This window comes from Pongo abelii, chromosome 6 (assembly GCF_028885655.2).
Source record: "Pongo abelii isolate AG06213 chromosome 6, NHGRI_mPonAbe1-v2.0_pri, whole genome shotgun sequence".
In the NCBI taxonomy this organism is placed as follows: Eukaryota; Metazoa; Chordata; class Mammalia; order Primates; family Hominidae; genus Pongo; species Pongo abelii.
In genome coordinates this window covers 139,457,342-139,484,470 of record NC_071991.2, presented here as the reverse complement: position 1 = coordinate 139,484,470, position 27,129 = coordinate 139,457,342, and the positions used below count along the sequence as shown (strand labels likewise).

General features: G+C 42.3%; 1 protein-coding gene across 7 annotated transcripts in view; it reads right to left on the bottom strand.

Moving 5' to 3' along the window:
• Window positions 1-27,129, bottom strand: part of MGAM (maltase-glucoamylase) — a 185,486-nt gene that overhangs the window by 29,148 nt on the left and 129,209 nt on the right. For all 7 annotated transcript variants that reach the window (XM_054559911.2, XM_054559916.2, XM_054559912.2 and 4 more), the window contains 23 exons: window positions 26,807-26,959; window positions 26,269-26,469; window positions 24,343-24,497; window positions 23,525-23,693; window positions 23,165-23,261; window positions 22,322-22,434; window positions 20,865-20,990; window positions 19,548-19,676; window positions 19,182-19,292; window positions 18,789-18,851; window positions 14,482-14,616; window positions 13,609-13,696; window positions 12,651-12,789; window positions 11,709-11,842; window positions 11,554-11,588; window positions 11,345-11,461; window positions 10,448-10,596; window positions 9,740-9,824; window positions 8,512-8,568; window positions 6,098-6,222; window positions 3,032-3,120; window positions 954-1,003; window positions 373-540 (listed from right to left, as the gene is read on the bottom strand). In XM_054559911.2, the coding sequence (XP_054415886.1) occupies window positions 373-540; window positions 954-1,003; window positions 3,032-3,120; window positions 6,098-6,222; window positions 8,512-8,568; window positions 9,740-9,824; window positions 10,448-10,596; window positions 11,345-11,461; window positions 11,554-11,588; window positions 11,709-11,842; window positions 12,651-12,789; window positions 13,609-13,696; window positions 14,482-14,616; window positions 18,789-18,851; window positions 19,182-19,292; window positions 19,548-19,676; window positions 20,865-20,990; window positions 22,322-22,434; window positions 23,165-23,261; window positions 23,525-23,693; window positions 24,343-24,497; window positions 26,269-26,469; window positions 26,807-26,959 (2,688 nt within the window). The remainder of the gene's footprint in view (window positions 1-372; window positions 541-953; window positions 1,004-3,031; window positions 3,121-6,097; window positions 6,223-8,511; window positions 8,569-9,739; window positions 9,825-10,447; window positions 10,597-11,344; window positions 11,462-11,553; window positions 11,589-11,708; window positions 11,843-12,650; window positions 12,790-13,608; window positions 13,697-14,481; window positions 14,617-18,788; window positions 18,852-19,181; window positions 19,293-19,547; window positions 19,677-20,864; window positions 20,991-22,321; window positions 22,435-23,164; window positions 23,262-23,524; window positions 23,694-24,342; window positions 24,498-26,268; window positions 26,470-26,806; window positions 26,960-27,129) is intronic.

Here is a 27,129-nt window from a genome sequence, read left to right as displayed (position 1 = left end):
CCACAAGTTTCATATCCAAACTGGCCTTTTTCAAATACCAAATCTTATTTATGCTAGTCATACAAAATTCACAGTCTAATAATGTAAGGCTATTTCCCACCTTCCAACTTTGCTGTTCCTGTGTCTCATTATAATTATTCTATTTTTGGGAAAAGCAAGTGAAACCAGCTAGAGAGATGGGAACACTGATAGGCAGAGAAGGGAATAAGAAGAAAAATACCCAACTCATTCTAGCTCTGGTCACCTCATTTTTTTCCCTAGCCCTCTCACTTCCCCAAAACAGGCCTCAAAGGTGCCCTGGTCCTTCAGGGACCCATGCAAACTTAGCAAGAAGGAACATCATGGTGCTATGGAGAATAATGGGGTTTTTACCTTCAGATTAGAATCATAAGTGACTGTAGGAGAAGTCTGACTTGGGACACCATTGTGTTTTACTGTAACATTTCCAGGTTCCTCTGTCCCAAGAATTTTAATCTCATTGAATACTAAATTATTGGGGTCCTTGTAGGTTGATTGTGAAATATTCACCTCCAAGTGGTTCTGCAAAACAATTAAGTCCAATTATGCATAAAGGTATGCCTGTAATACACAGATTCTCAAGTCACTCAAATATTCCATTCCAGACTGGATACCCCAACTGCCCTGAATGCCTCTCTGTTTTCTCTACTAGTGTGTGCTCAAGAAGTACAACATTATTTTGATAATCCTCTAATTTCATACAATCATAAAAACACACAAGATATTTAAAAACTGTATTTAGAAACACTACTTGCTATATTCATGCCTCCTTTTGAAAACATCGATCAAATCATAAATAGAAATCTGCTCACCTAGAGCCAATAATGCATATAAAGTTACAAATAAAATCACACATATACAACATACACAAGCACAGATGTGCTAATGATCAGTCCAAAGCCCACACCTAAGATTCATAAAAAGATGCTACTCACTTGAGTGACAGAAAACTCACATAAAAGATACACTTTATTGGCCACAGTATCTGAAAGTGAGAGAAAGACAAGTCAGATTCTGGCCTGCCCACCACAGAAGAACAGATTTCACACCCCCACTCTTTTCAGCTACATCCTGATGTCACAAATGGCAGTATTTCCTTTTCCTTATGGAAGAATAATATTCCATTGTATTCATTCATCCATGTACACTTAGAATGTTTCCATATCTTGGCTGTTGCAAGTAATGCTGTAATGAATATGGGAGGAGTGACTGTATCTCTTAAGCATACTGGTTTCATGTCCTCTGGATATACACCCAGAAGTGGGATTTCATGGGATTGTATGGAAGTTCTGTTTTTAATTTTTTGAGGAACCTCCACACTATTTTCCATAAGGTTGTAACAATTTATATTCCCAACAAGAATCTAAAAAATTCCATTTTCTCCACACCCTCGCCAGCACTTATCTCTTATCTTTTTTATGGTTTCCATGCTAACAGGTGTGAGGTGATATCTCACAGTGATTTTTGATTTGCAATTTCTGTCATTTACTGATGTTGAGTATCTTTTCACATATCAGTTAGCCATTTGTATGTCTTCCTTGGAAAAACATCTGTTCAAGTCCTTCACTCACATTTTAATTGGGTCATTTGATATTTTGCTACTGAGTTGCATGAGTTCCTTATTTTTTTATATTAATCTCTTCTGAGATATATGGTTTGTAAGCATTTTTATCCATTCTGTAGTTGGCCTTTTCACCTTCTCGATTGTTTCTTTTGCTGTGCAGGAGCCTTTAGGTGGATGGAGTCATGCCTGTTTACTTTTTGGCATTTTGCCTTTGCTTTTGGTATCATATCCAAAAGGTCATTGCCAAGACTACATCAAGGAGGTTTTCTGCTATGTTTTCTTCTAGGAGCTTCACAATTTTAGTCCTTACATTTAACTTTTTAATTTCTTTCTTCACAGTAGCCAAGTTATGAAAACAACCTAAGTATCTATCAGTGGATGAATAGATAAAGATGTTCTGGTACATATATACAGTAGAATATTTTTCAGACATAAAAAGAAGAACATTCTGCCATTTGCAACAGCATGAATGACTTAGGGGGATACTATACTAAGTGAAATAACCCAGAGACAGAAAGTCAAATACTGCATGGTCTCACATATATGTGGAATCTAAAAGAGTTCATCTCTTAGAAGTAGAGCCTACAAAGTTGTTCTTAGAGCCTGCGGGAGTAGAAAACGGGGAGATGATGGTCAAGGGTACAAACGTTCAGTTATTAGATGAATAAGCTCTAGGGATCCAGTCTGCAGCACTGGTGGTGATGGATGTGTTCATTAAAATAGCTATGGTAATCATTATACTATGCATACATATATTAAATCCTCACATTGTCCACGTTAAATATATTCAATCTTTATTTGCCAATAAAATATTTTACAACTAAATAAATAAATAATTTTTAATCTACATATTGGATTAGAGGGACAAGAGTTTCCAATCCAAGATATTGTTTTTCCTTCTCTTTCCTACCAGAACATTGCAAACATTCCCTTCCAAGGGCTTCCAAGGCATATGCTTCAAGGGAATCTATTTCCTAAACTTGACGCACAAGAATTGTTAGTACACTGGACCCAAAAATATGCTAAAATGTATGGCTAGATGAGTACACACTACAACACTATATTCTCACTGCCTCACTGGCAGGGGCAGGATTTTTATATCATCAACATTTGCTCATAAGAATTTTGGGAGGAAGACATTAACATTTAATTAGGGAACAGTCTTGAAACCTCATCTAAGCACCCAATGACAATAAAATCTATAATAAAACCTATTATAGATATCACTGGTGAATGAGAGAAATATCAGAGATACAAATGCATTTTTCTTTCATCTGTAGTTCATCTACCACTATCCCTGAATGGTGCAACCAGAAACAAAATACTTAAGTGACTCTAGCTACTGTGCCTACTGAGATTTCTCCCACAGCTGAATGACCAACAGGAGTGAAGGACCATAAGTCACAGGTGCAGGTTTGGAAACAGCAACATCATCGTAACAGCGCTCACCCTTTGTTTGCCCGTCATCCCAGAAAAGTTCTCCTTTTGCTTCTTTGTTCTCATCTAGGGCAATGATAAGACCAAGAGGGTTCTTTCGACTGTGGGGAACAAGATTCAAGAGACAAAGACAGGAGTCAGAGAATTTTGCCAAGTAAGCTGAGAATATTTCCATCAAATTTCAAACTGGAAAAGATACTAGCAGCAGATGGTTCTGTTTCTTGAGGTACAAACACAAAATCGACAGACGCATTTTTCTGTAATATCAACAGTGTCACAGGAGATAGAAACACCCCAAACATTAACAATAACATCTATGTTGGAGGCAAGAATTTAAGCACCAGAGGCACTGCAACAGCTCAAATAAAAGCTGCTTCTGCAACTACTACTTAGAATGCAGAGTATGAGAAGAGAAAGAAATCTTAGGCAATAACTGGCTCACTCAGATCACTTTAGCAACGATGCCCTCAGAAATCTCCAGTGCTGTGAGGAAGACACGTTTACGCCTGCCTAAGGACCATTTATACTCAGAAAGCAACAACATACACTAAGGTCCATCTATTAAATGGTAACGTATCTGATTATTTATTATTAGTTTGTTTTGAAAGAAAATCAAATCATTCTAATGATCTACTTTAGCATTTAGAATAGGAAACACATTACTCAAAGACATGGTAGAGCAGATGGACATAGAGAAAGAAGGGGAGAGACAGCAATTTGTATTTGGAATCGCTCCTCACTCTGTCACTCTCTAGGCAACCTCTCACTTTCCTGCTCTTCCTGTTCCTCCTCTGTCTATCACTGGGTTCACATTCTTCATTGTATTCTTCCACACTTCAGCCTTTCACTATGCAAGAGACTTACTTTCCATTATCAACAAAATCATCTGCTTTCATTAAATATTCATGGATTGAGTAGCAGTCATTCTAGGAAGTCAGTGAGATACAAAAATTAATAAATCACAACTCCTGACCTGAATGACCTTAAATCTTATAGGAAAAATTAGGCACATTCACTAAAAACTGAAGGAGGACCGTGAAAACAACACAAAAGTTAAGATATTCTAGGAGTCCAGAACCACAGTTCCAGAAATATGGTAGACTGGATATTCTTCTGGAGACTTACCCAGTAAAATATTACCTGATCCTAGATAAATTACAACACAGATTCCTGTTAAAATGTTGTTGGATTTGCAAGAAAGTAAGGAATACGTTCAAGAGACCAAAACAATAACAGGGTAACAAAACACTGAACTAAAACTCAAAGGGTGCTTAGTAAGCAAAACCTAGAATCTCCGTGTGGCAAATTCCCACTCCATGTGGCAGTCTTAAAACTGGGCTACTAAGCCTAGCGATCCAACGTAGAGAATGTGCACCTCTGATTCCCACATGAAGCCGGGATCCTTGAAGGAAGCTAACGTGATGCCAGTTAGAAGCAATTCTTGGCTTGCAAACAGAGGAGAAGGCAAATCACCTCTGGAGGAAGGAGACCCACATTTAGATGCTTAAGATGATCACAGTATGAAACAAAAAATCACCAAGCACACAAGCTAATAAGTCAACATAAAGGAAACTTAGCAAAAAAGAACTAATAATAGATTTAGATGGCCCTAAACACTTCAGATAATACAATTTTCAGGCACAGAGTATACAACTATTATTGAAATGCTAACACTGTTAAAGAAGAAAGACAAAATCATCTAAGGAGCAAAAAAATATACATTACAAATGACCAGAAACTTGGAAGTGGCAGTGCTTCCTCTGCTGAAAGATTAGGGAAAGATTTCTTCCTGCTGAAATGTAAAGTTTCGTTTGGATCATTAAGAATGCACCAGGCAAAGATGTCAGAAAGGATAAATTCAAAAGCCCACATGCAGTAAAATACATGGGTACGTTTGGGAAATCGCCAGTTTTTTGGGATATCTCGTCTGTATGTACATGAAGGTGTGGCAGGCGACAAGAGTTGTTAAGGTAACGTGGAACCAGGTTGTGACTGGTTTTGAATACTCTATTAAAGAAAGACGTTGGACTTCAAGCCTGGGAGCAACCAGTTGAGATTTTCATTTTGGAAAAATCAATTTGGTATCAGTGTGCAGAACAGCTTGAAGGTGAACAGCTAGAAAAAGGAAGCCAACTGGCATTGGATTTAGGGATATTCCCCATTAGTATCATACAAAGTCTACAATTTGAAAAATCAAAGCAGTAAGAGAGGTTCAAAAGAAAAGACAGGTTTCTGGCTTCCAAAGAACTCCTAGTCTATTAAAGACAAATAGGCTAATACTCTCAAAGGCACGAAGATATAAATGCGCACCTCTTTAGTACAGATGGAATCTATACTTTTGGAATCAATTGCGCATAAAGGAAAATTCAGTGACACAGAGTTTTGAGGTTTGCAGGAGGTAATTTTTGAATCCACTTTTGCATCACAAGAAAGAAATCTCTTAGCGGGAGAAAAGAAAGAGGAAGTTGAGATTCTAGGAGGGTGGAAAGTGGATCCTGACCCTCCTAAAATGAGAACGAGTGAGTCAAGAGTAAAGAAACATGGGTGGGCTGTGTGGCCAAGGCACATAGAGGCATCAACTAACCTGGTTTGCCCAGAATTGAGAAGCATCCCAAGAGGGGAGACTTCTGGTGCTAAAACTGCAACAGTCCTGGCAAACCAAGGAGGCTGATCACCTGGCTGTTAGCGTGTTTCAAAAACAAATTCAAAGGGTTTAAGGAAGGACATGAATTACAGTCTTTCAAAATCCATGGGATACAGTTCTAAACGAACAGCTTCTGAAAAACTCTTGTGAATCGTGGTTGCTCCTATTTTGACTTCCGTGTCAGATGTGAGATTAAAAATATGACATTCTTAGACCTATCATCTCACTCTCTTAGACTTAAAAGAGTTTTTAATAACTAGACAAAGAGTATAGAGTCTGAAAAAGATTAAAATGCAAACAACAAAACAAAGAAAAAACAAGTGTTGAGTAGAATTGCATGAGGGCTTGAGAGTGATGCTTACATTTTGGTGGACTTCATTACAAATTGTTGAGCTAACTGACATGTAAAGGAAAACCTGAGTCCTGTCATTCACCTTAAGTGGGTGTTCAGTGCAGGCTCTTGCCAGGGCAGGATGTAGCCCCCACGGACATGAAGATTAATGTGGTCAAGAGGGGCTGGCAAGGTCTTCCACTCTCCTCTTGCATTAATATCCACACCCTGTGGGCAGAAGAAGGTAAGAGATGATGAAGGAGAGGACAGGCCCCTCCCTGAACAATGCATCCTACCAGACATCTTATCCTCCCCTCTGAACTTATGCCTGTTCATCACCCTTTGCAACATACCTGCCATTACCCATTCTGTATTCACACAGCGCTGCATGAAATCTCGCAAGGCTGCTATAATATCTTGTTAGGGTCTCTTGCCTTTGCTTCCACTGTACAAGCTACATTTGCCTGATGTGTGACAGGAAGAGGTGCTACTCTCTCACCTGAATCAAAAACCTAACCTAAGGGACCATCCTTCCATCTTATATCTTCTCAACTAGAGCAGGGCTTTTCAGTCTCAGTACTATGGAGATTTGGGGCCAGACAATTCTCTGGTGATGGGGCTATCCTGTGCCTTTTGATATTTAGCAGAATCCTCAGATGTCAGCAGCATCGCCTCCTCACCCCCACCCTGTTGTCACAAACAAAAATATCTCCAGGCACTGCCAAATGTCCCCTGGTAGGCAAAATCCTCTCATTTCAGAGCTGCTATTTTACCGCTAAGAAGCAGTTATTGTTGACAACAAGCAAACAAATATGCATGGCTGTGTTCCAACAAAACTTTATTTGCAAATCAGCTAACAACCAGATTTGGCTGTGGGCCATAGTTTGCCAGCCTGTGCTCTAGAACGAGTAATAGTTACCCAAACTTGGGAAGATTTATTAAGGTGACACTTCTTTATTAATCCTAACTATGAGATTCATCTTCATTTTAATTAAACATCAAAAATTTCATCTCTTCCTTTTTTTTTTTCTTGAGACAAACTCGCGTTCTGTCACCCAGGCTGGAGTGCAGTGGCACAATCTCAGCTCACTGCAACCGCCGCCTCCCAGGTTCAAACAATTGTCCTGCCTCAGCTTCCCAAGTAGCTGGGACTACAGGTGAATGTCACTACACCCGGCTAATATTTGTATTTTTCATAGAGACGGGGTTTCACTGTGTTAGCTAGGATGGTCTCGATCTCCTGACTTTGTGATCTGCCCACCTCAGCCTCCCAAAGTGCTGGGATTACAGGTGTGAGCCACCGCACCTGGCCCAATTTCATCTTTTTCTAAACAGCTTGCTCCATGATTTCTTTTGCCTTTCCCTCTTCAATCAAAGATATCTTCTGTTAGTGAATGGGAGACTCAACATGCACGCTCAGGACAAAGGCCAGTCGCTCTTAAAGAAAGCGCCACCTCTTCCTAGGGAAGGCCTGGCTGGAAAGCACATAGGAGAGCCTTAACATGTTGCCACCCTAAGGGCAGATCCAGACTAGCAGCAGGAAGGGGAGTCTGGGGCAGCGGGGAGGACTTGGGCTCCAATGGACTGAGAAGAGAAGGAACAAAATTGCACATCCTTCTCCAGTTTTCACCTAATCTCACTGCAATCCCCTTGGATGAAAGGGACCAGCACATGCTCTGCTTCCTATTTCCCTGCTTGTACCCCTTTGCTGTATTGCCAGTACTCAACTATGTTCTCCTCAGAAAGTCAGAAGAAGAAGCCTGGTTAGAAATGAAGGAAATACATCCTTTGATTTTTCCCCAAGAATCAGGGTCTGACTTGTCAGGGTCTCGGCAAGAGAACACCACCCCAGAGATGCCCTGGAAGACCCTGGCTTCCCAGCTGAGTCTTTGGGGATCATACTAGCAATGAAACTATGTGGCAAGGAGCTCTTCATTGCTTCCTCATTTCTAAATGTACTCACACTACTTAGACTCACAAGGGTTGGGTCCCATACCTCTGTGTGTGTTTTGCACATTGCCTAATCACTTGCCTGCCTTAGGTAATTATGTGCAGTACCCTTCTTTGAGCATCTATGCTATGGAAGGAGATAGTTAATCAAAAGACATAAAACGGCCTCTATGCTTACAAACTTACAGCAGGCAAAGATATCAACAATAAAAACAAAAACTATAGTTTGCAACACAATCTCAAATGTTGGCTAGCATCTGCCTTTACACAACATTGTAAATAGCGGTGATATAAAGAAATATTAAAAACTAACACAAAGAGAACACACACAAAAAAACAGACCCTGAGTGAGATGCTTTATGTGTTATTTCATAACGGTTCTATGAGGAAAGTGGTCTTACCCCACTTGGAGGTGAGAAAACTGAGATTACAAGGGTTAAAGTGGCTCTCTAAGACCACACAGCATGTGGGTTACAGAGCCAGCATTTGACCTAAGGTCTATCAGATCTAAAGCCTTTGTACTCTCTACCATATTCCCATGTTGTATAAACATTCAGAAAAACTTACCGTGTAGTAATCGTACCAGCGGGCTCTAGGGAAATACACAGTGACATTTCTGGCATTCTAAAATGAAACACAAACAAGTTGAGGAAGTAAACACCATTTTCCAGGACAGAGTAACCAAACTGCTTGGGAAAGAGGTGAAATAATTGTGATGCCTTTGGACCCAGCTGCCTCATGTCTCCAGAGGTTAGCAATTGGGGCAAACTTCTTCCCGTTTTTTTTTTTTAAACAGGAGATTTGTCTACCCAAAACAAGTGGCTTTCATAAAGCACTTTGGTATCCAGGACTTCGGGAAAAAATAAATCACTGTTTGCTTATAGACATAGACTTACCCCATTTCCTCTTAAAGAGACAAACAACTGAGGTTGTGTCTGGGGCAGAAGAAAATTTTGTGGGTACAATGAGATTTTGGGGCCGGGAGCGAAGGCTCACGCCTGTAATCCCAGCTCTTTGGGAGGCCAAGGCGGGCAGATCATGAGGTCAGGATATCAAGACCATCCTGGCTAACACAGTGAAACCTCATCTCTACTAAAAATACAAAAAAAAAAAAAAAAAAAAAAAAAATTAGCCGGGCCTGGTGGCACGTGCCCGTAGTCCCAGCTACTCGAGAGGCCAAGGCAAGAGAATCACTAGAACCCAGAAGGCAAAAGCTGCAGTGAGCCAAGATAATGCCACTGCACTCCAGCCTGGGCAACAGAGTAAGACTCTGTCTCAAAAAAGATTTGGGAGAGGTACATTTAACTGGTATTTTAATCAGAAGCCTAATCAACAACAGAAGTAAAGAAATGGCTTTTACTGCTGGGAGGAGCTCCTGCAGAGGAAGGGAAGGGTTAGCCAGCAGCAATACAAGTACACACATTGCCAAGTCATCCTTCTGAAAAGTTGTCATAGTGCTAGAGGACTGTTATAAATTCTTTACAATACTGCCCCCATCTGACCTTCTAGTCCTTATTTTAGTTAACAAAGAAATGATTGTGTCACTGAATATACCATGAGGTGTTTTCTTCTTGATCATCCTATGAACCAGAATTGTTAGGCTCATTTTAAAGATGAAGGAGCTGAGGCCAAGAACACCTAAGTGATGGACTTCGGCTCAGAAGGAGAGGAGCAGACACAGGTAGAATGAGAAACCATGTCTCAGGACCCCCACCAGCTCAGGCCTCTTCTCCTCGTCCTTTTCCCCAAGCCTCACAGCTGGGATCCTCCCCCCATCAGAGGCCTCCATACTCACGAGCTCCAGGACAGGGCTGACCAGGAAGGCTGGGCCCAGCAGGAACTGACTGTCTATGTCCCATGTCACCTGGTCTGACACAAACCTGGAAAGGGAAATGAAGGTGCCCAACAGAGCCCAACAGAGCCCCAGCCCGACACTCTGAAGAAGCTCCTCAAGTTCAGATCCAAGTTAGAAATCCAGCTGCCCCTGAGCCATTCTTGCTTTGTTCCTAGGCCTAGCTTCATCAGGAGCACCCAGCCTCTGCTCTCCCCATGTGATGTGCCTGAAACTTCAGAAATGCTGGGATGTAGATGTGTTCTCTCCTGTAAAATATTACCTCATTTCTTAACCATGGCACATTTTAAATGCAAGGATGGCCCTCATCCCTCAATTCTCTTGCTGAAATCCTTCTTTTGTGACCTGGGTCCATATAACAAAACTGCTACAAAAGATAGATAGGTCTTTGCACAGTTAAATTAGAATGAAACTATTCTGTGCTGTACTGCAGCATTTCAATTTTCTTCACTCAATAAATAGCCTTTTTTCATGACCTATGGCATGTATAACACTGTGCTAAAGACAGTCATCAAGTATGGTTTGCACCTGAAGAGCTCATGTCAAAAGGCAATCGTGTCTTTAATTTGGAAGAATTGTGTATAGCAACCGCCACCATACAGAATGCAATAAGTCATCCATTAGTCATCGGGATCCCTGCTGGACACTCACTCGTGGAGCAGAGGCCGCACAACAGTGACACCCTCCGTGTGGGCCTTATGCATCAAGGTATACAGATATGGCAACAGGGTGTATCTGGTCTGCAGGATATTTCTGGAAATGTTCACAAAAGCAGCATCCCAGGACACAGGGTCTTGTCTCTAAAGGAGAAAGAGAACAGTGTTGGGAGCTCGCCCTGGAATTTCTAGAGGATTTAAGAAGGTCACTAAAAGCATATTCCCATTGAAGATCACTCACAGCTAAACAAAAGACAACTATACATGAGGCCCAGAGAATACTCTTAATAGACTGGAAAGAGTCACCAAAGCTCTCCTAGGACAGCTGATAAAATTTCACTGTAAGACATTCTTTTTGGTACATTTGGTACAATTCTGCCTAAAATACAGGAAAAAAATAATCTAATGAACACTGAGGAATATGGTTCCTTGAGACACCAGGCCTTCACAATTTTTAAGGGTACAGTGGCTCACGCCTGTAATCCCACCACTTTTGGAGGCTGTCGAGTGGATCACTTGAGCCCAGGAGTTCAAGACCAGCCTGTGAAATATGGCAAGATCCCATCTCTACAAAAAATGCAAAAATTGGGTGGGTACGTTGGGATGTGCCTGTAGTCCCAGCTATTCAGAAGGCTGAGGCGGGACAATCGCTTTAGCCCCAGAGGTAGAGGCTGCAGTCACCCATGATGGGGACACTGCATGATTCAGCCTGGCCAACAGAGTAAGTCCCTGTCTCAAAAAAACAAACAAACAAAAAAACCCCTCCCACCCAAAAAAAACCACCTTTTTTTAAAGATCTCCCAGGAAATACAGACTGCGTTAATTTTAGCACAGAAATGGAGATTGTCTTTCAAGTGTCACAGAACACTGGAGGTAGAAGCCACTGTCCTACCCTGGTCCCAATGGTGTTGTGGTTTCTTGAGAAGGGGTAAAAGGCCCCCAGCTGCATCCAGCGAACACACATCTCATATTCAGCGTCTTCAAAGAACCCACAGATATCTGCTCCCGTCTGAAACAAGAGGAAATAAAATGAGCCTGCTGATGATTTCTGAAAGATGTCCCCACCTTCTTGGTGCTTAGGAGGATCCCAAGGACACTCACATAGGATATGCCGAAGAGGCTGAACTCCATCATGCCTGCAATGAGAAGCACAGCTGTGTCACACCAGGCTCTCATGACCTACTTCCTCACCTCTTCCCCAAGGATCCCAACTCCCTGCCCTATAGGCAAAGGCCCTGGGGAAGGAGCCCACGCACCAATGATAGATTTCTTCAGCTGATCCCATGCGGCTGTGTTGTCTCCCAGCCAATGTCCTGCCCAGCGGCCAGAAGAGGGAAATGTGGAGCGGGTGATGACGACCCCTCGCTGTCCTGTCACCTCCTGCACGGCTCTGGTTGGAGGGGAAAAGGAGGTGAACTGAGGCCACGGCCAGGGAGCAAAGGCCATAGAGCTTCTGCTCCCAGAGCCCTTGAGCCTAGTCAATGTTTGCTGCGTGATTGGAGGGAACATGGGAATCCGAGCTGTAATGGTGGCTCCACTGATCCCAGATGATGGAGATAACAAGTCACGTGTTCTCACAGTGCTTTACAAAGAACTTCACTGTTGCAGACTCACTGGAGTGCTCCGAAAATAGTAAGGAATTACTACATCTGGCTATTGGTTTCCTCAATACTTAGTTTTCTCTATTTGAGGAAGAACACAGTGAAGATTATAAGACTGTCCTTAGAAGAATACATACTATTCATTCAGCTTGCAAAGCGGGACTGTGCTAATTCGGTACAATACCAGTTACCCTCCACCAGGAATGGCCAAAAATAAAAATATCTCCAAAGATGATTCACTTTGAAATGAAGGGGAGAGATGCCCAGTCCTCTGTGTTCACCTCCTGTAGCTAAAGCTATTGTACCAACGGCTGCCCTGTGTGACCATTATGGTGTCTCCATGTGAGTCTTTCGACTAGGTTCATTAAGTTTTTCACTGGTGAGACCATGCTTTATTTAAATCTGTCCTCCTTTTAATCACAGAGCCTGGCTCCATGTCAATGAGCATTTGTTTAATAATTAAGAATCATTACACAGTTATGAGAATCTTCTTAATCCTTAGAACGGGGAATGAAAGGAAAACTAGGGTAGCTATGTCAGTCACTGGCAGTCCCTACAGGTTGTTGTGACAGCTGGAGAAGGGAGACAGAGACTCACTCGTATGTGGGTCTGGTCTGAGACCACCCGTACAGGTTGTGCACGTTGTAGTGCTGCACCGGGGAGCCGTCTGGGAGGATCTGCTCACTCTCCATGCACAGGGTCTTGCTGCTCAGGCCCCTCTCCCTGGACTCCAAATCTGAGGAGGAAGAACTGGTGAGGTGAAATCCAGCCCTGATTCTGTTTCTCCCTGACCTCTCTTCAAGGTATTGGGCCCTGGATCTTAACACTAACTTCACCCTGCCTGTGTCGCTCTCCATCTCCCCAGAGACATGAGCATTATCTCAGCGACATGAGCACAGCGCCCCTAGCTCTGAGCTGCAATGGTGCCTGCAGTGTTTCCAACATCAAGTTCACTGAAGAAAGCAGAGGTGTCAGGAAGAATGTACAGCTGTCAAACACTACATGACAGGCTCTGATTTAGGCTTTTGACTTGCCAATTATATCCATAATTCTATGAAGAAGATCTCATTATCTCTCTTTTACAATTTAGCAAACCAAGATTTGGAAATATTGCATAATCTGTGAAAAGTCACAAAAATCCTAGAGAGGACAATTTCCGGAGCTAAGATATAAATCCAAGTATAACTCCAAATTCCATCAGCTCCATGATAAGGGGAAGCCAGTAATTTCCACCCATTGATGGCACAAGAAATTCCTGTGATGGAATTCACACAAGCCCAAAAATGAAGAAACCCAGCTGTGAGAACCCTTTGTGCCATGAGCTCCGCTAAGTGCTTTCCAGACAAATTTCAAGAAATTTGCTCAATGAGTCTAGTCACTTGCACATGCCCGGCTGGGTAAAGCAACTGCAGAGCTTTTGTCTCTGGTCCCCAGTAAACCACAGCAGCCATGAGGATGTGCCCTGAGCTGTGCGGGAGCGCCCCTGGCCTCGGGCTCCTCCAGTGTAATCCTTCCAGTCGTAGCTCTGGCAGTCAAGGAGGCCAAGACTTCTTACGTGGCATGTAGGGAGGGTGGTTCAGAGAGGCGTCCCTGCAGCCTGGAGAAACTGCCCCATTCACGAAGCTTGATGGTTCATTCATATCCTAGAAATGCCAAACACAGACACACCTCACTTTTTAAGATAATTACGTCCTGCCAATTCTTAGCCAAGGAAGCAGTGAATAAATTGTTCAACATCCAGTAATCCCTGTAGATGCCAGCCCTGGGAGCTTCATCAAATCCTAGTGAGAACTGGCTAGAAAGATTAATTCACTCCTGCAGAACAACTGGCTAGAGGGTTAAAAAATAAATCTCTTTCAGGGTGGCTGTGAGGCAATCAAATTTCCAAGAAATTCCTAGTAAATTGCCACCCTGGTTTTTGTTTGTTTTTCATTTTTTGAGACGAAGTTACGCTTGTTTCCCAGGCTGGAGTGCAATGGTGTGAACTCGGCTCACCGCAACCTCTGCCTCCTATGTTCAAGCCAGTCCTGCCTCAGCCTTCCGATTAGCTGGGATTATAGGCATGCGCCACAACGCCCGAATAATTTTGTGTTTTTAGTAGAGATGGGGTTTCTCCATGTTGGTCAGGCTGGTCTCAAACTCCCAACCTCAGGTGATCTGCCCACCTCAGCCTCCCAAAGTGCTGGGATTACAGGTGTGAGCCACCACGCCTGGTCCCGCCTCAGAGGTTTTACAGTAGGAGCATCAGGTCTGGTACAAGTTCTGAGGGCTATCAGGGCTGTTCCACTCCTGAGAGGAGGAACTGTCTGATATGTCCAAAGTCTTCCTTGGACAATGACTATCCTCTTGACTGAAGGTCAGTGGTACATATACTTAGGCACACAAAGATAGACAAGTGCCACAGGTATACAGACACAGACACACTTACAATCCACATGCCATCAAACTTCAAGCTCCTCTCTGGATTCTGGGGATTGTTGTATAGTTCTTCTATTTCCCTCTTCCACCACTTGGTAGTTGAATTACGGAAAAAGTCTGGGAAGGCCACATAAGCTCGATATAGCTATAAAAAAGAAATATAATTTCTTTGTCCCACACAAATATATAAGACAGCAAACAGGCACTTACTGAGAATGCAACTCACACAAACACTTGAACTGCATGGTGACAGACGGCCTGAACAGGGCCTAAATAATGTTATTAACTTATTAGGGAAATGTAGAATGAGAGGAGAAATTAGTGCAATTTCCACACCTTCTCAGCATTTGGAAAACATCCAAAAACTGTTCTCTTCATATTGACACGGATGATGACAATCAACGCCCACAACTCACGACCTCATGCACTCGATGCCCAACCCTCAACGTCAGTCCTGCCATTTCCTAAGCACTCCTCAAAGACAAAGCCAGGGAGAGACTGCCGACATGAGATGCATGGTAACAGGTTAGGAAGAAACACCCAGGGACTCCCTCCTATGTCATTCCCACTGCGAGAGGGGAGGAAGGAATAAGATTACATTTCAGGTTATTAGGCCAGTATGCCCCAGTGTTTCCTACAGTTTCAGAATCACATGACAACTACAGCTGTGTGGAACATAAACTGAGAGGACTTAAAGAGGATGCATCAACTTCCCCTTCCCCTTATTTTCCACCTCCAGTCAAACAATAAAAGGAGTGTTTTCACTTTAACCTGAAAGATAGATTCAAGATACAACTTTTTAACTACATTGTAGATTTTTGAGAGTAAGAAGTTTGTTTTATATTCTTCTGAGTGATATTTGTATTGCCCACAATGCTCAGCTAAGAACCTGGCATAAAATAAATACTCAGTGTTTAATAGTGGGTTCACACAACTTAGAAGCAGCAAATAAATGTCCATACATTTTAATATACTCATGTTGTTTGTTATGGAACATTATGGTCCTTCGTATGTCTCAGTAAATAGCCTCCGCTATGCTAATCACACCATTGTAAGAGTTAAAGAGCTAAAGAAGGCTGGTGAGGAGGATGGGGGAGGCAACAGAAAGAGGACTCGGTCTAGGGGAGCTCCAGTTCTTATATACCACAGATAAAAGGCAGGTAGGAACCCAGATGTCCACAGAAAGGGCAAAAAAAGGAACATAAGAAAACAGAAACAGATCAGCCTACATGGGTCTGGCTGTCAAGGATGTGAGAAGACAGTGGGTGACATCACGGAGAATCTTGAGAGAAGTGGCCATGCCAGTGATGCCTTTTGTTAGGAAATGGAGGTAGAAACCAGGAAACCCGACAAAGAGAACCTTTCACCAGAAACAGAGAGTTCCAGATCAGGCAGGGTTGGAAACAATGGGATGGGTGGGGGTTGGAGAATTCGAATAAAGAGATTATCAGCCACAGCTGAGTCAGAATTGTATCCCATATGGGGTTCACGTGGGGAACCTGGCCAGCCATGAGGTAGGAACTTCCCTAAGTACTGCTCGGATGACCCCTTCCAACTTCATAAAAATGTTCTGCCATTCTCCAAGGTGCTGGCTTTGCCTGTCCATATTCAACTCTTGCCTTGTGGCTTCTGCCTTCACTTTCTCCACTCTTCAAACAGTGATGTACCCACCCACACACTGGGCCTCAGGATCACCTAGCACTCTTTCTGTAGCACATTGCATGCTACAAAACGCAATTCCTAGATCCCACCACAGACTTATTGAATTAAATCGCTGGAGCTTTGGACTCAGAAATCTGCTTTGCACAGGCTTCTTGGCTGTTTTATGCTTAGCGAAGCCAGGCCTGGACATCAGTGGCTTCATCCTCACCAGCCTCGTCAAATGGGTCTTACTATTAATAATATAAATATTAGGCTGCTGCAAAGGTAATTGTACTTTTGGGATTAAAAGTAATGGCAAAAATTACCTGTGCTCCAACCAAATAGTTATAATTATTCTATCTACCAAGAATCTCTTATGAGCTTCCTAAAAGATTATGTAGACCCCCTAATGAGTGTTTCTTATCAGAGACCCAACTGGCATTTGAAGCGTAAGATAGTTTGTGGAGAATGCCCTGCAATCAGAGCTATCCACGTCCCTGCCCACTGCCCATTAAATGCCACTTGGTGTCCCTGTGATAACCAACACTGCCCTCAGATTTCCAAATGGCCTCAAGATGGCAGTGTTGCCCCTACTGGCTGATGAACTGTGGGGCTCATAATGTAGTCACTGACCACTGGATAAAAGTCAGGAAGCCCATGACCTAGCACTTCTCTGACTGGGCAGGTTCCTGTGTCCAGGTGGACTGCTTGGACCACTAATCTTCAAGTGATTTTCTGTGAGAAGTGATGAAATGACAGGAAGCTATGTCTTCTCCTTTGAATACTTATCTGATAGATGATAGGTAAGTAGGTAGGTTGGTAGATAGATAGAGTGGATAGAGTAGGTAGATGGATAGATATGATAGACAGATAGATAGATAGATAGATAGATGATAGAGTGTATAGATGGATAGATAGGGTGAGGGGATGAATTGATAGATACAGATAGATGATAGATGGATAGATAACAGCGAGGGATACAGAAAGATGTTAGATATATTGATAGATAAATAATAGGTAGGTAAATAGAGTAAATAGATAAATAGAGTGAATGGATAGATAGATAGATAGATAGATAGATAGATATATAGATGATAGATAGATAGATAGATAGATAGATACATAGATACATAGATAATAGAGTGGATAGATGGAGAGATAGATAAGATAGACTGGGTGAGGGGATGAATTGATAAATAGAGTTAGATAGATGATAGATGGATAGATAGATAATAGAGAGGGATACAAAAAGATGTTAGATAGATAATAGGTAGGTAGATAGAGTAAATACATAGAGTGGATGTATAGATAGATAGATAGATAGATAGATAGATAGATTAGATAGAGTGGGTGGATGGATAGATAGATAGAGAGAAAGATGGTAGATCAGACAGACAGATGAGAGATAGATATACAGAAAGATAGTAGATAAACAGATAGATAATAGATACATACAAACACACATATACAAAGATAGAGATGATTTATAGATAGATAGAGATAGAGGATAGATAGATGATAGATAGATAGATAGATAGATAGATAGATAGATAGATACTTGTTCAGTAATAGACAAAAGGAAAACAGCCTTGAACTGAGTCTGACTCTTTCTTGCCAATCTTCAAAACTAGCCCCAGCTTCTCTTTTGTTTGTTTTGTTTTACTGAATTTACTGACAGAAAATAAAGACATGCAGTGCAATAGCCAAGCAGCCTCATCCCAAGTGCGTCTCATTTTAAATCGAGAGTGCTACTGCTGCCAACTGGCTCTGGGATCCAGGAGGTCAGAGACTGACAACAAAGAAGTACACATCACAGGCTTGCAGTACCTTCTGTTCTCCCTACTCTCTTGGAGCTGTCCCAGGTACCAGCCTCAGGCTCCAGATTTTGTGGTTCTATCTAATATATGTCTTTCCCTCTAGGACTCACCATTTGCCCTGAAAACCAAATTATCTGGATAAGGCATGAATTTTTGGCCTAACTCTTGCCAGTCACATTCCTGGTGACTGGAATGTTTCTCCTGCACCTCTGTCCATGGGCTACGATCTTACATTACGTAGAAAGAACTCCCAAAAGAGGTCTTCGCCCCGGGCTTCTGAGTGGCTGCTAACAGAATTTACAACTGCTAGGATTTGTTCCCACAACATAGATATTTGTCTGATTAATACTGGATCCTGACAGAGTGTGTAGAATCTGCAACATATACCATACTGCTGACTGCACAAGCCAGCTTCTTTGTCCCTTCAATTCCTGGCAGATATCCTAGAAAACAGGCCTTTTCCATGTTTGAAAACTGTTTCAGAGAAAAGATACCACTTCTTGGAGTTCAGAGAAAAGATACCACTTCTAGGAGGTATCACTCAATGGAAATTTCCTAGGCCTCTGGAGTCTGACAGCTTTGGAATTGAAATCAACACTCTGTCACCTAAAACTGTGGACAAATAATTTAAGCTCCTGGTTTTAAATCTCAAAGATAATAATACATATCTACATCCCAGTGGCCAGTAAAGTATTACTACATATAAAGTAATGGGCACAGACTGACATCCAAGACACAGCTCCTAAGTATTTCTCCTTGCCAAGCCCATGTCCACAATACAGGCATCTCCACAATCGCAGGATCGGCTGCCCCTGCCTACAAACCCTGACTCCACCCAAATTTAAAAAGACTCTTTTACCTCCAGTTGACTGTCCCAGTCTAGAGACCCATTCACAAAAACATCAGGAAAATCAGGCCAGACCTATGGAGAGGAACACGGTCAATAGCAATGCACTAGACAATTTCCCTTACATAGTATTTCCTAAGAAATTATTATATAAACCATGCTCCTAGAAGCAACAATACCTTGATTATCATGTAGGATTGATGTAAAAGAAAACTGAATTCCATAACACATTACATTATTTTAAACATCGTTAATTGTATCAACAAATATTGATGGAGAAAAGGAGAGCTTCTGACCTCAGAGCTCAAATAGAAAAGGCCAAAAACAACATACACAGGCATGTGACCCACTAACAGTGACCCACCCTCAGGCTAGGGACTAGTGGATCATCGCTTAGGATTATACCTTTCCCCAGACAATGTCTCCATCATTTGGGTATTTGATGAAGACGTCATCCTCCATGCCCCGAGTGAAGGCAGGATAGGGCTGTGTCTCATTGCCAGAAATGGCTGGATCCTGAAATCAAAGCATAAGTCAGTTGGGAAAACCAAAGCTACAGAATGAGGAGAAACAGAATAAAGGAGAACTCCTCCAGGGTGAACTCGCTGGCTTCTACCTGAACGGTAGAGTTTCTGTGAGTCCCGGGAAATACACATTTCTTAGTGCACTTCAATTTATCTACTTGCAACATGGAAATAAAGTATAACACTTTCTCCAACAAAGCCCATACCTGCTCCCAAGCAGACCGCACACATTCACATCAGGACTAACCAGAATGAGGATGACCCGCATCCCATCAGCCTTCATGCGATTGATCAGAGCTGGAAAACCAGCAAACTTGGGGCTGAGGGTGAAGTCCAGCTGCCGCTCCATGTAGTCGATGTCTGAGTACTGCACGTCCTGCGGGAGGACACGGGGAGCTGAGTGGCTGCGGCTATACACACCCAAGCTTTACAGGAGAACAACCTTCCACCACCCATGGTGGAATTCCAGACAGATTCTTGTTGATGCTTTTAAATCCCAGCTCTGACATTTGTTAGGTACAGGTGCTGGGAAATTCACTTAATTTTTAAAATGTTCAGTGATCAAATAGAAAAAAACCTTACGTCAGCACAAAATAGGATGAGAATACCTCTCTAACATGGCTATTCTGAGGATAAATAAGAACACTGGATTGGACAGTGCTTTGTAAACTGCCACTATCAGGAGTGAGTGTGATGACCTCCCCCAAGAGGCTGCCCCTGGTATCACTGGTTCATGCTTAGAAAAAATACTGTTAACTACCCAGGGCTAATACAATGTGGATGGTAAATCTACTGCAAAACAAATCAAAACAAAGCAACAATATATAGTTGCTTGGAATACCCAATCTTGAGGGAAATCAGACACAACACTCTTCTGGAGAATGAAATATTGCATTTCACTATCCACTAATGGAAACACTATGTTCCACTAATGGAGCTATTGTAAAACAAGAGAAATGTAGAATAAAATTAGATTTGCGATGGTACATTGGATCAGTTCTCTGATGACTGGATCCCCTCTCATCCTCCAGTGAAGGATAAGGTTTATTTCTTTATGTATGTCCTCTGGAACCCATTCCAGGATCCGTGTATTCCATCAGTGATTAGCTCGGAGCCGATGGGACACTGTGCTATAGCACCAGGGCTGCAGGAACTGAGGTCGTATCCACATATACAATGGTCTGACTGTTTGGGGTTAGTTTTTTTCAGGAATTAAGTAAAAGAACTGTGGATATTATTTATTCTTATGGAAACAAGGACGTTTTGACTAAATGTTTTGAAGTCATGTGAAAGAAATGGAAGGAAGCATGAGATAGCAGAAGGAGCCCTGGAGCCAGCTTATCTCCCACTCTGGGAAATCACAGTGAGTCTTGAGCTATCATCTCTAGAAGATGGAAACAAGGGCCCTTACCTCTGTTACTGTGCTGGGGTGAGGCTAACTGTGATACTGTCTGAAAAAGAACATTATGTCTCTATAGAGTCCCACAAACATTAGACAAAAGAACCCAGACACAGAGGCACCTGGCTTAGTTATGAAACTCCAGAGCCATGACTGAGAACGTACATAAGGGATCTGGGCAGCCACCATCTCATCATACAAGCTGGCGATCTCAGAGTCGTTCTGGTAGCCATAGCGACACAGCTGGAACCCCAAAGACCAGTAAGGTACCATCACAGGCCGGCCAATCAACTAGAAAATAGACAGAAAATATTAGTCCTCAGAACAGAGACACCAGATTGAAGTTTTACATCAAGTAACAAGAATATTTTTTCATGCCCCAAGCTAGACAACTAACTAATTGAATTCCACATCAAAACTGACAGGATATAGATCCACTAGGATACTTGGAGAAAGCTTTCTGCTAGACTTGAGCTCCTTCTTAAAAATCCTGGAAAAGCTGATTTTACTCCATTCCTAGAGACACTGTAGGTAATGGTTAAGATGCCCAGATTCAGAGGCAACTGGTTAAGATGCTAATGCCTGGCTTAGCATACAGGCTCCAGTCCTGCTAGTTGTGTGACCTTAGGCAAAAATTAGGTAACCTCTTAGTGCTTCAGTTTCTTCATCTGTAAATAAGGGTATAATAATAGCATCTGCCTCATAGTCCTTTTGTGAGGACTGAATGAGTTATTAGGTGCGAAGTGCTCTACCATGCAGCAAGCAATAAATCAGTGATGTGCAGTAGGTAGTACATAAGTGTTTGCTGCTGCCAAAATCAACATGGTCACCAGCACCATCACTATTTTCACCATCACCACCACTACCACCATCATGTCCTCCAGCACCATCATTACCATCATCATTATCCTTCACTACCATCACCACCACCTCACTACCGCCCCCACCACCATCCCCACCATCACCACTATCATCACAACCACTATCACCAACATCACACTCCTCACACCATCCCACTGTCAGCACCACCACCACCACCACCATCATCATCACCAGCACTACCACAAACACCAAAACCACACCCACCATCATCAGTATTATCATAAATACTACCATCATCACACTCCTACCACCCCACTGTCACCACCACCACCACCACATCCACCACCACCATCACCGTCGAACACCAACCATCACCACCATCATCACCATTACCAGCATCACCAAGACACCCATCACCACCACCCCCACCACTATCATCACCATCACCAACACCACTACCACCACCATCATTATCACCATTCCCACATCACTATCACCACCGTCACCCGCTACCACCATCACCATCACCACCACCATAACCACAAATACCACCACCATCACACTACTATCACTACCATCACCACCACTAGTACCACTATAACTTCTGCTACTCTGCAATGCTTACTGAGGCTATAAATTTAATGTGATTAGAATGTATTTATTTTTCCTTATTCTATAATCTCTCTCCAAGTAAGACCAATATTTCCAGTTATCATCTGAGAGTTATACTAATGGATGTGGGCTCTGGCACCCAGAATGTGCTGTATAAGTACTTGATAAACAATTGGACTTCCCCCTACCTCAGTGTACTGCTGGGTCACAAGCTCTGGAGTCGGCCCCAAGAACACATAAAAGTCCAGAACTCCCCCTGTGGTGCGGTATGTCAAGGCAGGCAGGGGCTGGAACGTCACATCTGAAAATGAAGAGAAACGCCAAGCCAGATGGAAACCTTCCACGTCACGAATCACCCCTGACATCTACACATTCTCCATCTTCCTGCACCCTCCCTATCATAGAGTGGTAAGAGCAGGCATTTTCTATCATACTCACACAGAACTAAAGAAGTTCAGTGGAAGTCTACAGGTCCCATTCCTGGGTTTGTTTCCTTTGGGTGTACTTTACTATATTTTGTCATTCTACTCTTGAAATTATTTTTACATTTCAACTTTTATCTTAGATAAGGAGGTACACGTTCATGTTTGTTACATGGGAATATTGCATGATGCTGAGGTTTGGGGTATGAATCCTGTCCCCCAGATAGCAAACATAGTACCCGATAGGTAATTTTTCAACATACCATACACCCTCATACCTCCAGACTAACTTCTCTAACCCATAGTTTTACCCTAATTCAAATTATATAACTGGCTCCCACGAGCTGACTTCCAAGATATTTGGGACCCATGTGGTTTTAATATGACTTCTTATGTGATTTTTACCAAGATGAGAGTTGGGTTAAATCCTGTTATCACATGATACTAGACTGAAATAAACAGAAAGGCTAAACACACACACAAAAATAAACAGCAATGCCTGTTAAATGAAAATTTTGAATTCAAGGAACAGTTACGCTGAACACATTCTAAAATGACTCAAGCATGATTGGTACCCCCCAAAATAAGGGAGGCGCTGGATGGCCTTACCCATGGCATTGCTGTTCAGCAGGAGCACTCCATGGGCACTGCCATCCTCCTCCAGCCCCATGTAGTAGGGGTGGACACCATAGGAATTCTTCTTGTACTGGAGAGTCATGGGGAGAAGGAGTAGGAGTTTAAGAGAAATTATGCCTGAGAAAGAAACTCAACAAAAATGTGCTTGCTAACATGGCTGTAGTTTTCTCCATGAAATCAATCAAACACATGAAACAAAGAGCCTAAGAATTGGCCCACTCGCCTAAAAGCAGAATGAGATGTCCAGCTGGAGTTTGGGAAGATGAAGCCCAAAGCCTGAGCAATGTGGGTGGAGAGAAGCAGAGACACAGATCCCAAATGCTCTGTCCTTACCCCTGGGGGCTGGTCTCGGGAGAACATCCCCCAAGTGTGCCACTCCAAGTCTCTCCTATAGGACGTATGCTCAGTTTCCCCAAAGCCGTAGAGGTACTTGGAGGGAAGGCGGGTGGAGATGCGGATAAACATGTCATTGAAGGTGAAGCCAAGGAGCTGAGAGTCCCAACTGAAACACAAAAAGGCAGATTTGAAACAGAAAATGGGCTTTTCTCTTTGCTTCCAGCAGCTGACTTTTCAAGGACAACAGAATGCTTGATTCCTACCCAGAACCTGTTCATCTCCCAAACAAAACAGAAACTCAATTTGATTAAAATATCATAGATATCCTCGCTAAAAGCCCAGCAGTTCTTCTTCATTCATCTGTTTCCCACTCTCACTGCCTCCTTTCAGTGGTCCTCTACAATACAAATCCAAGCACTCCTCACCATCACAGCTGGGACCACTCCACACCAGCACCGCCTTCCACCCTTGCACCCCTCAGTGCCTTTTCTACATAGCACTCAAAGTGATATTTACTTATTATTTGTTGTCATGAGAAGAGAAACCTCAGCTGCCTATAAGGAGCAGCACCTAATCCAGAGAAATCACCCCATAAATATTTGTTAGATGAATCCTCAGGCATGCTCAACTCCCTCAGTAATTATTTCCAGAATGCTAAGGATTCCCTGTAAGAACAGGTCTGAAGGAAACAACTCATCTATGCATCTGGAAGTGGACAATGTGATGTTTTGAACCAAGATACATCCAAGGACAATGGAACTGGCAGGAAGGCACGGGTAGCCATCAAATTCTAAGTCACACTAGAAGCCACTCACATTATAGTGCCTGTACTCTTCCGGCGTATTTCAATCCCAAATGGATTCTTCTTAATGAGGACATCATAGAGTTGACCCTCAGGGGTGCTGGATGGCACCCTGGGTATGTTCAGAGGGACTGGAACTTCATACCGATTGTTGTTGGGATCATAAATCTAGGCCAGAGGAAATCGATTTTAAGCAAGAATAGTGCTCTTCAAACCTATACCCTTAGCAGAACATTTTTTACTTTTGGACAAAAGTTCAGATGCTATGTTTCTGTCTTCTTTAAGTTTATGATATCTGAGATTTAACTAATATATAAAATAACAATGTCAGATTTAACTTTTTTTCTATCATTTCTCAGTATTAAGGCCTCTAATACATTAATATACTCAATGGGACATTGGTGCTAACATGGACAATCATTCTGCAATCAGAGTGGTATTTATGAATATGTTACTTGTTATTTTCTGTGGGTATGTGAGTATATATAAATACCTTAAGACTTTTCTGAATTGAAAAAAAACCTATCTCTCCAAAATGAAATCTATTTGATTACAGAATGTGCTTGCTGAAAGTGGTACTAAACTGATTCATGAGTACCTACTACATCCCTGCCTGACACTGCACAAGACACTAGGGATGTGAGCTGAATAAGGCAGTGTTATGGTTTTACAAAATTCACATGCAAATGAGAAGTGAAAGAGATGAGCTCACAGCACCTGGGTGATGTGTGCTAAGGGAGAGCTATGTAGAAGTGCTATGAGATTCTAGAGAAGGAAATGCCTAACATTGCTTCTGGGAGACTGAGATGGTCTCCCAGGAGAAATATGGTGTAGAGTATTAAAGGCTTGGTAGTCATTAACCAAACAAAGAAAGGAGATCAAATCATTCTGGTGAAGAATAACAACCACAAAGGCAGAGAGAATTAAAGTGGGGCAGAAAGAGGCAAATATTTGGAAAGACCTACTGTATGGTCAAGAGGTAGAGGAGGCAACGGTCAAGGCTAGAACTCCAAGGAAGTTCATTCACTTCAAACCCATTAGGTGCCTACAACATGCTAGTGCTATGATGAGCATACAAACATACAACAGCATCATCCCTGCATTACAGGATGTACAAAAACTCAGAATTCGGGTTGATGTCAGATTGTAAAGAAATTTTCAGGAAATGTCATAACATCCTGATCACTTTCACTTACTCTGTCAATTACACTACAGTGCTAACTATCTGCCAGGCTCTGTATTAGACTTCAGAAGCACAAAGAGGGAAGGGCACATTCCCGTTCTTGAGAAGATTAGTTTAATAGAGAAGCAGACATAACAGCTAGTCCCTCCCTAGTCCTTAAATGCAATTAAATCCTGGAAAGAAATGAAATCACCGCACATTGGTGGCTATTTTATACATATCTCAAATTCAGTATACCAAACTGAACATATCATCTTACATTGATCAAGCACAAAGCTTTTCAGTATTCCCATTCCGGTTGATGTTAGCACCATCCATATTAAGTTGCAAGATACCAACACGGTCATCATTCTTGATGCTTCCCTCTCCGTTGTCGCCTGCTTTCAATCCAGCACCAGACCGTGTAACCCAACTTCCTGAATCTCACACAGCTGCACTGTTCCCACCTTCCTTCCAGTATCTAGTCCAAACCTAAGCCCTCACCTGACCTGCCTAACTGGGAGACTCCCAGCTTGTCTCTCTATACTCACTCTTGCTCTCCCAATCATTTTCCTAACAGTAGCCACAGTAATCTTTTCCAAATGAATATTAGGACAGGTCTCATTGTTCCCTCAATGATTTCTCAATGCTCTTTGGATAATAATCTAGTCTAGTGTAGCATGATTAACTTATTTTAGGGTTCTGTGACCTGAACCAGAAAAAGATAAGGGAACTGAAAAGGGTCTAATCACTACCTGATACATGTACTGTGTTTACCTTGAACTGCAGCATTTCATTCGTATGGTAAGTGACATCCAGGCGAAGGGGGTTCACGGGCGTGGAGGGGAAGGCACTGGCATAAACAGAAGACTTTAAGGAGATGTCAGCTGTGGCCCCGTGGGAATTATACTGAACATCACTGACAGAGTATAGGTCGTTGACAAAATAGCAAAAAGGGACTCCAGAAGAATTGGATGCCTGAAAAGTAAGGCCAAAGTCATGGATCAGCACAGCGTGTGATCTTAAAGTTCTCTAACCTAAACAGGATTAGGAAAGTCATTTTAGATGACGATAAAACCAGCCTATCACTTATCACTTGGCAATAACATAAATTTAAATTCCTGGTCTCCAAGCAAAATATTCATTTTAAAAAGTTTTGCACTTGTCCCCACCTACTCGTCACATCCAGATCATGTCCCTTAGGAAGTCCTTTCTATGGATTTGAAGTAGTTATGTAAGTACCACTGCTATGCTTAAGAAACTATAGATTAAGTGTGGAGATTTTCATGCACAGGAACCCCAACAGCATGGTTACCTCCCAGATACAGCCACGGGCAGTGCAGTTTTCTACAGAAGCACCATTCTCATCAGGGTAACAGTCTATTTTTTCTTCATCCCTTATCCTTATGCTCCACTCCACTGTGTATGCTTCTCCCAGGAAAAGATTGATGTCTGTGATAATTGCGACCTGTAGGAATGTGGAAATCACAAGGAAATTCATCTTTGGGAGAAAGGCCTTGCAAGATCTAAGACTTTATTATTTATTTTTTGGAAAAACAAATAGACATCAGTCCAGACTTTCAACCATCCAAGCAACATATCACTTTAGCTTATAAGAAGAGAACTGTACAGTGGGAG